The sequence below is a fragment of the Copadichromis virginalis genome, linkage group LG5 (genome assembly GCF_057382275.1).
Source record: "Copadichromis virginalis isolate Kocher_CV1m ecotype Utaka linkage group LG5, C_Virginalis_male_GT1.1, whole genome shotgun sequence".
In the NCBI taxonomy this organism is placed as follows: domain Eukaryota; kingdom Metazoa; phylum Chordata; class Actinopteri; order Cichliformes; family Cichlidae; genus Copadichromis; species Copadichromis virginalis.
Window position 1 is genome coordinate 10,036,915 of NC_140622.1, and position 10,249 is coordinate 10,047,163.

Here is a 10,249-nt window from a genome sequence, read left to right on the forward strand (position 1 = left end):
AAGACCACTCTGAAAATGAAAGATGTTCAAAGGTGGTGACCATACTCAGCCCTCCCTGTTAGCAGTAGCATCTGAATTGTGGGTAATGTAGTCACCAGGTGTTTAACAAGAAGGAGGAACAAGCTAAATCAATGAGGTGCTACAAGAATACTGATCGAATACTTGAATACTCAGTTGAGCGTACCATTTTGAAACAGCTATACCTCCATCTGTCCAAACAGTGTTTTTGTAAAACCCATTAAGGATGACAGAGGTCACTGTGGTTTGCTTAGGGGTTGGCTAGAATGAGAAGGTCTCTAGCAAAGCCAGCAGGAAAATCCAGGTAGCAGGAATCATAATTCCCCAGCTTCACAATGCAGCCTGCGTGCCCTGAAGACAACATTGTGTACCTAAAAATACCCACCCTGTATCTGCATCGCATGAGAGCACGTGCAGGTGAGGATCTTCCTGCAGCTGTGGAGCCACAGAAACGATGCTGTGAGACCTCTGCACGCTGTCAGCAGAGCAGAACCAGCTGTCCTGAACAGTCATGCATGATGTGATGTTAATGGTTATAGATGCACTGAAGGCAGACAGTGTGTCGAGGAACCTGGTATACTGCTTTTGATAGAACGAAAAGGACTGAAGCTCAGAAAAAACTTCATAAAGCAAAGAGATGTCTTTATTATTATTATTATTCATCAAGGCCAATGCCAATTAGCAAAACAGCTATTGCTGAATCAATCAGGAGCTTGATTGAGTTTGATTAAAACACGGTTGGAAACTGTTTAACTGTTTAATGAGCAGTTAGTTGACACCGAGTCTGTCAGACTTTTTTAAAGGTTTAAATCAAACCTCTGGCCTTTAAACTAAACAGCTACGAGCAGTTTGTCATGTATACATGGTAACAATTTGCCGACACACTGACATTGTGACGTGAAACTGACGCGAGGTATTCCCGCCGGCTGTAATTAGCTCGACGGGAGATTTCTTCAATGATAGGCAAATTGGTGGTAAATGTCAGGGTCGGTGTCAGACTGTCAGAATCAAAGAGCAAAGGTGTCTCTTTATATTCTCCATTTAAACCTGATGTTCACCCGTGCACAGAGAAGGGAGGTGGGGAGTGTGGTTGTTATGCCGTCGTCTGCAAATGTGTGTGGAAGGAGGCATGCATGCCCTCAGATCTGAGTTATAATTGTACACATGAGTAAAACTCAATGTAATGTCTGTTGTGAAGATTTTACCTCAAATCACAAGCAAAGGCTACAAATTCAGATCAATTTACAGCTTAGAAAGCTAACTAACAGTTTCGACTCATAATTAAAGCACATTAACATTTATTTCTCACATATGCTAATCTTTATACATCCACGGATTTATTTATTTCTCGTTTCTTGTTGTTTCTTGTACGCATTCAAAAATGCACACAGGGACAGAGTTACAATTTTGCAACTCTCCACACACATTTACAGACACTCCTGGGGATTTGAAGGGATCAAAAGACACAAGTTTATGTCTTCTCAACACCCCACTAGCCTTATCTTTTGTTTAATACTAGATAACATTAAAGAGATTTCATCAGAGATTCCAGTTGTAAACAGCTGTTTCACAGGCAACAAATTAAATTCAAATAGAGAGAAGCATTAAAGAGCGTTTTAAAATGGTAAAAGAATAAAGTATGAAGTGGGTCTTACTGGCACCCTCCTTCATGGTGTTAAAGCAGTTATATCCAATTGCTATACATAAGTCCAGTGTTGAATTTGGGTTGAGACAGAATAAAGAAAATGTGGTCTTAAATAAGTGGACATTTGGGCAGTGGAGGGATTGTCTAATAGCACTTTCACTCAGTTGCATTATGGTGAATATTGCACCTGAAAATGTGTCCTACAAAGCATCTCACTCTCTGTTGCTTTTAAGAACTCTCTTTGCATGAAGGTGCAATACCAAGTTGCTCACATGCCCCTTTATGAAACCTTAAAGATCAGAAAGAATTCACAGGGTCATGCATTCACTCAATTAGCAACCAGTTTGCCAAAATATACTATAAATGGTTTTATTCAGCTGGGATATTCTTCCTTTTAAAATCTGTAGCTGACTGCAGCAAGTTCACACCCATCATCGGGGCTGTCAGCAGCTTATAAATATATAAACACCAATATGAACACTCAAATTAGCATGCCAATCAAAGTAGTTTACAAAAACTTAATTGAAACAAACATATACTGTTATACTAAACAGTGGGTCTGGTATGTGAGGGCTGATTTCTCTCTTAGGGAACGGCTTACCTTCAAGCCATTCAAGAATGGAGTGATACCGTTAAATGCAGATGACTGAGTCAAACAACTTATCATCCATTTCTTATTTATTTGCTAAGAAATACAAAGAATGAAACTGTCCTTTTCAAAGCACCAAATTGTTCACATTTCTTCTCAGTGTTCCATCCATAGAAAACGAATGCTGCTTGTAATGTACTGTATGTTCTTTGGGGGAATGTAAATCGACCTGCTCAACACAGGAGATGATGGAGAAGAAGAATTTGCGAAATGCTTTTAAAGTGAGTTCAAACACCTCGTTCAACACAAAGAGTTCTGAGAGATTATGAACTATACAAGGATATATGGGTGTAAAAAAAAGCTCGAGGAAGGGGTTAGCAGGGCTTTACAGTATTTACAAATGTGATATTGCCTTCATTAAAAACATACTGTGATCTGTGTCTTAGCTTTAGTATTTAAATGACTGATAAGTAAAGCGGATACAGATGTTGGATGGGGGTGGGGGTCTGATCAAGTGTAGTTCTGCATTGCTCTTTGTAGTTTTCCAGTGGGCCACAACATCAAATTGATTTGTTGGGATAATATTTCTTTTTTTTTTTAATATCCAAAGAAAATAGGCAAAATGACATTCGTGTAAAATATGGAGATATGGAAAAAGGTCATTCATCAAAGGTAGGATTTAACAGGGCACATGTAAGTTGCATGTGCTACGTCTTACCTCTGGAATGAATAACACCTAAACACATGCAGAGGCAAAAATGAAGAGTGGTTTTCCCATGATACCCAGCTAGAGAGGCAAAAAACCCTCCAATACACTGCAGCCTATTTCTTTTTAATTAAATCATTACATATTATGCTTCATGTGAGTTAAATCAGTCCAGAAAGCAAAATATAGCAGGAATTTACACCATCAGTAAAGTTCTGTCAGATTAAAATAGCGTGTAAACCCTTTGCCACTGATAGAAATGTGGGTAAACTATTCCGTGTACATTCTGAAATCCTACACAAACGTGACTTTGGCAGTATTTGAGGGTCCCGCTGCGGTTCAGATGACACAGTACGGCTCCATGGGTGTCTGCGTTCCCAGGCAACAGGGGAAACACGCTCGGAGCCTCATCCGGAGCTCCTTGTTGAACAGAAAGCTGATGATGGGGTTCGCTCCCGCCTGGGCGAAGCTCATCCACACAGCAGCCGTCAGGTAAAGCTGCGGGACCGGGGCCCCTCGCACAAATATCCTCAGGTAACAGGCGCTTATGTAGGGCGCCCACAAAATGAGGAAGGTCAGCGTAATCATGTAGTACATCTTCCCGATGCGCTTCTCCATCTTAAACTCATCCAGCACCAGCAGTCTCCTGTTGCCCGGGTGCGAAGCCTGTCTGATCCCCACCAGCGTCGGGGGGGTCGGTCCGCGGCCGAAGCCGGCGATCCAGTTGGCGGCGGCTTGCCCGGTGGCCCCGGGGCCGTGGAAAGTCCAGTTCTGGCTGATAGCTGGCACCAGCTGAGCCGGCTTCATCTTGCGGTGGTCGTAAACGAAGCACAGCATCTTTATGTAAACCACATGAGTCGTCCCCACGATGACGGCCAGCATCAGCATGAAGCCCAGGGTGTCGTTCGCCTTCACGTAGCGGTGCTCGAAGATGCACTGCTCCTCCTCACGGATAAACTTGTAGGTGCCCACGTCGAAAACCGGAGGAAAAGCCATCGCCACGGAGAGAGTCCACACCATGCAGATCACCGCCACGCACGTACACAGATTCATCCGCTTCGAGTAGAACCTGTGGTGGGCGATCGCCATGTACCGGGTGACGCTGACGCAGAAGAGCAGGAAGGCGACGTGGAAGCAGAAAAGCACCGACATGAAGGCGACGATCTTGCAGCTCAGGGGGCTGTACGGCCAGGCGGAGCCGCCGCCGATCGATGCCATCACGAAGGGGAAGCAGACAGCAGAGCGCACCACGTCCGCCAGGCACAGATCCAGCAGGAAATAGTAGGGCGCCTTATGCAGCGAGCTGTCCTTCAGCAGCAGCAGCGACAGCGACGCGTTGCCCAGCAGACTGATGCCCATGATCAGACCCAGCGAGGCCAGCTTGACCGCAGAGGCCGTGGACGCATAGTTCTGTAAGGACGGGCTGCTCTCTCCTAACTCGCTTGTGTTTGCCATCTATGCAGCCCAGGTAGCGCGTATTCCCACATCAATTCACCGACGAGCAGCAGCGGTATCCTTTCCCCCCCTCTCTCTTCCAGGTCTGAATTTAGAACAAAATCAACACGATCCGCCGCCCCCTTCAGCTGAAAACTACTCAGGAATAAATCCCATCTGGATGCGCATTAATCCCCATCATAAACAAAACAGAACCAAACAAAACAAACAAAAAGAAAAATCATTTCACGTCTCTTTTTTTCTTCTTATCCTTCATCTCAAAGCGCGTCAGAAGCAGCCCTCTCCATGCTTCTGATCTCTGCTGGACAGAGGCGACCAGGGTTAGCTTCAGACACCATTTCGGAGAGCATCAGTTCAGACGAGCGGCTCAGAGAACACATCTCAATTTTCACCGATGGCGGAGGTCTCCCGTTTCCGTCTTGAGGAATTAAAAAAAGCAGCTGTGCGGCAGCATGGCGCAACACTTACGTATCCACAGCCTCGTCAAAAGGACGCCGAATTATAGCTGTCACACGGAGACTGCAAATAGCACACAGCTGAGCGGAGGTCGAAGCTCACCGAGGTGGAAGCATCAGTAGGCTACGGGTCTGTGTCGGTGTGTGCAGCGTCTAGTCTATGCGACGCACGTCCGCCTGCATGTAGTGAGCAGGCCTGGGATCAGTCAGGAGTTTCAGCTCCTGCCAGCTATAGGTAGCACGTGTCTGCGCGCTCATGAGATGCAAATGCTTAGAGACAGATCGCCTTTATGACATTATGCAATGTTTTATATTTAGGATGTGAAGAAAAAAAGAACTTTGATCCTACATCTGCACTTGGAGATAAAAAAAAAAAAGATGATGTTTTACTGCGTGTTATATAATGATTATTATTGAGATCAAGAAATTGCACAGGGGTCAAGAGGTCCACAAGCACACTTGAATGGTCTGTAAAGTCAGTATGTAGGCTACTTATGCACAGGCCATAATGTAACGTTTCTTTGTGGCCATCTCTCTCATGTAAAACCATTTTAAAATGAATGAAACACAGTAGCTTACACAGTCTACATTGTAACTTTTATTCAACTTTTTGCACCAATAAGTTCATTTAAATGATCATTTCTGCTGTGCTAATCAATCCTGTTTTCATAGCATGGAAGTAAACATGTACAATGGATGTTTATTTCAGCCATGCAAATGCAAAGAATGTCTGTAATTTATATCAGTGCATTTAACCATTTATCCTAGTTTTGATGTTCAGGGAAGTATATTATCTGTACCATTTGCTGCTGTTAGCATAAGTTACTATTTGCACATATATTCAGGAGTATGGTTGTAAAACGTTTTTCATTTGATATTTTTTTACATGAATGTTTTAAAGTATGAAACACTTTTGCTGATACTTTCTTTTGTACCCACCTGACTGGAGCGTGGAAATATTACACTACAACGCACCAACTAAGTGTCCTTTAGACAAATTATAGATTGACAAGAATGATTATTGCTCTGTGGAGTGTGGAGCTGTCTGTTTAAGTGCCTGGAACGAACTAAAATCAGTAACGTTACCGTTTTACTTTAAAGCTTCAGTTATTAATGCTGTGACTATTATTTCTATCGTGCTGTGTTTAGATTTTCATTCTAGTGGATGTCTAATGTGGTTGCCAGTGTGCCTGTGTCCCCGGACATGGTAAAGCATTATAAGGTTGAGACTCTTATAGTAACTAATGGCTTCCTGTCATTGCCCGTGTTCAGGGTTATCATTAAAACCAGTGAAACCAGTGCTCCTGTAATTGTGCAATGTATGGGGCACAACGATTTAGCAAAAACTGATAATATATTCATATATAATATAATGATTTGTATAATATTAACTTGGTGTTCCATTCATTAGGACATTTTGTGATTTATTTACTTTATGTTACTTGCCAGACATTTGCTTTTAAATTAAAGCTCTTTTACCTTGCTATGCTAAATTAACCGTTCAACCTAATCTCCTAAATCACTGCACAGTTTTTTTTTAACGAGCCAAGTATCACATTGACTAAGATTTCTATTTTTGTATTTTTTGCATCCTTCAAACAAATGTCATTTATTGCTTTTATAAATGACATTGACTTTAAATTGGTTGTATAGTAATCTTTTTAAGGAAATGAAAATGACTGTTTTAAATTCTGATGCGGGGCCAGAGGTTTCCCCGAAGTTGACACACATGCCACAAGTTAGAATGGCAAGTTCACTTACACTCAGTCTGATGAAGTTGGTGCATTTTTAAGCATTTCTAAAGGATGTGGTGGGTTTTTTATCCTGGAAAAAAATTAAAGATAAACACTTTGTTGCAACAGCACCATCTGGTGACCCTTCATGAAAAAGAAAGGCCAGCACAACCCTACTGAATGGCCATACTAAAATACGGGATAGTCAAATCCATCTCAGCAGGGGTTGTGTATTTTTAATTAAAGCTAACATGTGACTAGACTGCACCTGCTGCTCGTGCTGCAGTGATTTTCCAGCATGCCTTGCAACCAACCGGCTTGCATGCTGAGTTCAATGAGCATAAGAGCTCCAGCTTTTAAGCCCTCAAAGCTATCGTAAAGACAAATATTTGGTTTGTTAGGGGATTCATGCATTCAAGTCCAAAGGAATAATTAAAGAGGGATGTTCAGGCAAGCAATACAAATATTATAAATCCCATAAAAACCCCTGGAACATCCACATGGTTCCATCTCAATGGAATAAAGATACAATAAAGGTGGTAAATTTTTGAATTTTGATTAGATGTTATAGGATCATACAGATTGTAAAACAGTGAGAAAGTGCTAAGTTCATATTTGTAGAAGTAATTTTGTCCCTAAAACTGTTATATTTGGTTATTAGATTTGAGATGTCCAGGTTTAGCACTGGTTTGCTTTGGTGGAAAGTTTAAACTTAGTGATCTAGTGGCTGCTCAGCTGAGATCTGCTGAGTAAATGCCCAAAGTGGAAATAGTATAAAACCTTGGCAAAACAAAACAGCCTGTAATTATATATACATCTGTCTTGACCTCATTTAAGTCTTTGCACTGACATTTCTGAACTTGAATATTTCCCTAACCAAAGTGTCCTAAAAACAGGCAACAAGAGGTTTTGGACCAAAGATAGTGAAATAAAAAGATGCCTTACTTGAAAAATACAGAACAGATTTCATGGAATCACTGTTTCCTGTTCTAGTAGACACCCTTCATCAGTACTTGGTGCAACAATCCAATGTTTGTTATAAATAGATCCACTGCTCTGCACAATCAGCCTTTTAGACAGATTTATTTTCCTACTCTTGGCTCTGTATGATACCAATGAGTAGTGAAGTCCTTAATATATCTCAAGCACACAGTTTTGACTGTGAGCACTGAAGCCAGATTCAAATGTTCTGTTTGTGAGGGGCAGCCAATCAGAAAAAGAGTTGGCTCAAGGAGAGGGCTGGGTTATAAATGAGTGGAAAGGTTTGTTTTCGATGAAGTGGGAAGCTGTATTTTGGAATGTGAATCATGCAAAGCTATTGTAGAAAAATCCAACAACAAAATATGGAACTGGAAATGAACATTAGTTGTGTGCAAATTTTGGTATTGAGACGACACCAAGTACATACAGCGCCAGTGTTGTTGATACCAATACTGATACTTTTAACCTATGAATGCAGCCTATGTAAGGAAGAGCAGATTATGATTTATGAGACAAATCATCATCAATTTGCACATTCTTAACATATTTTAATGACCACTAAATTACTGTGTCTTTGTCTTTCTACAATAATTAGCTAATATATAAAAATAAATATAGGTTTTGTTTTTAAACTGTTTTTTTTTTGGAGACCTAGAATGTAAATGTGCCTGTCTCTGACGCACTTCTGTTGTTTAAATGTGCCGTAGGCTATAAATAAAATAGACGTGACAGTCAACACAAGTTCCGAAAATTTTCATAGTAGGCTACAGCACATGCCACATGATGTGACATTGCAAGGCTAGCATAAAAACACCTTTAGAGAATAGAAACAAAGTATCGATTCTATCGATCCAATACCAATCTGATACTAATACCATCAGTGCCGGATCTAGAAAATCATACATGGGGGAGGAGAAGGAGAGGGGCAAGAGGTCTAGACAGGGTGGCATATACATCTTTAGTGAAGTATGTGTAAAAATCACCTATATGTAAATGGAGCCAACAAAATAATAAAAAAAGAAGCAATCAGCTTTTACAAGTATTCTAAGAACATTAAAGTTGTGTGTTTGTTTTGGGGGGGGGGACGACAAGGGCCAGCGTCCTGCAGGTTTTAGATGTGTCCTTGGTCTAACACAGCTGATTTAAATGGATAAATGACCTCCTCAACATGTCTTGAAGTTCTCCAGAGGCCTGATAATAAAACTAATCATCCGGTGTGGTGACCAGAGATGTTAACAAGTAACGCGTTACTGTAATCCGATTACTTTTTTTGAGTAACGAGTAAAGTAAGGGATTACTATTGCAAAACGGTAATTAGATTACTGTTACTTTCCCGTAAGCACGCTGCGTTACTAAAACCGTGATTTTCTTGCGAGAGTGTCTCATGACAATGACGTAAGCGAGTGCGACGTTCGTGGCAACAGCTGTGTGCAGATCAACAATGGATAATATGTCGAGTACGGGAAACAGTATGAGCATGCAGCGTTTAAAGCGTGGAAGTACTGACCTTACTTTGAGTTTGATTCCGTAAAAAGTGACAAAAACATTAGCGTCCGCTGCTCACTGCGTGGGAAGAAAACCCCTAAACTTCCAAGCAAGCACCGAGTGCGCTACCACGTAATGTGAAATTCACAGAGAAACTCACGGATTCTTCAACTGACCGCTGCGGCACACCTGCACCAGGGCAAACCTCCGCCTACGCCACTCCTGCTTTACAGGTGAAAATAGAGCAACAGGACCGCTAGTCTTTGATTTTATTTATTTTCTGCTGTGTTTCACTTGCATTTATTTGAAAGAGTGTAAACACAAAAAATATTTTATTTTATGTGCTGGAATGTGCAGAAAATAGGTTTAAATATTAAACAAATTTCTTCCAGTCAGAGAATGTTGCATATAATTTAATTTTTGCTTGATGCATAAAGTTAAAAGATTAAAACTAATAAAACAAGTTTACAAAATGAGACTTTTCCCTTTGATTACATTTTGTATGATGGATTATGCAGAAAAAGTAGAATTGGGCTGAAAGATCTATCGCTTTATCACCTCTTCAGGTTGTAAATCGTGTTTTTAAAAAGTAACTAAGTAATTAATTACTTTTGAAAATAAGTAATCAGTAAAGTAACGGGATTACCTTTTGGGGGAAGTAATCAGTAATTAGTTACTGATGACTTTTTTCAAGTAACTTGACCAACACTGGTGGTGACCCCCCCACACATGGTTGCACTGAGTAGGAGACTCTGTATGTCATTGTACATTGGTATAGTGACAATAAAGGTATTCTATTCTATTCTATATCTAAAACCATCAGGACACCGGCCCCTGAGGCCTGGAGTTCCCCAGTCCTGCACTACAGAAAGGAGGCAGTAGCCCCCCCGCCCCCCGTAGATCCGCCCCTGAATGCCAGCATCGGTATTTGATTGATCAACCCACTTCAAATGATCATAACAGGTAGGTTTAATACATGTACTGAGCATAGCCATGTCCCCTGTAGACAAAAATTGTAATTGTCCCTGTTCTACAATTATCGCAAAAATATATTTTGCCCCCTGTGATGCAAACTAATATTAGATTATTAATATGTCCCTTGTACTTCCGTGACTGCTATTTAGATATTTGGGCCACCCGAAAATGATGCCGAGTGAGCTCTCATCCTTTTTTCCCCTCATC

At 41.1% G+C, this 10,249-nt stretch overlaps 1 protein-coding gene across 1 annotated transcript; it reads right to left on the bottom strand.

The window, feature by feature from the left end:
• Positions 1–2,323: 2,323 nt before the first annotated feature.
• gpr27 (G protein-coupled receptor 27) lies at positions 2,324–5,081 on the bottom strand. Its single transcript, XM_085455787.1, has one exon. It carries the CDS (start codon positions 4,411–4,413, stop codon positions 3,298–3,300), a length of 1,116 nt encoding a protein of 371 aa, XP_085311913.1. The 5' UTR covers positions 4,414–5,081; the 3' UTR covers positions 2,324–3,297.
• Between the last annotated feature and the right edge of the window lie 5,168 nt (positions 5,082–10,249).

Bases quoted from the DNA above. Each gene is read 5' to 3' on its own strand.
- gpr27 (XM_085455787.1), bottom strand. From the start codon at position 4,413: ATGGCAAACACAAGCGAGTTAGGAGAGAGCAGCCCGTCCTTACAGAAC.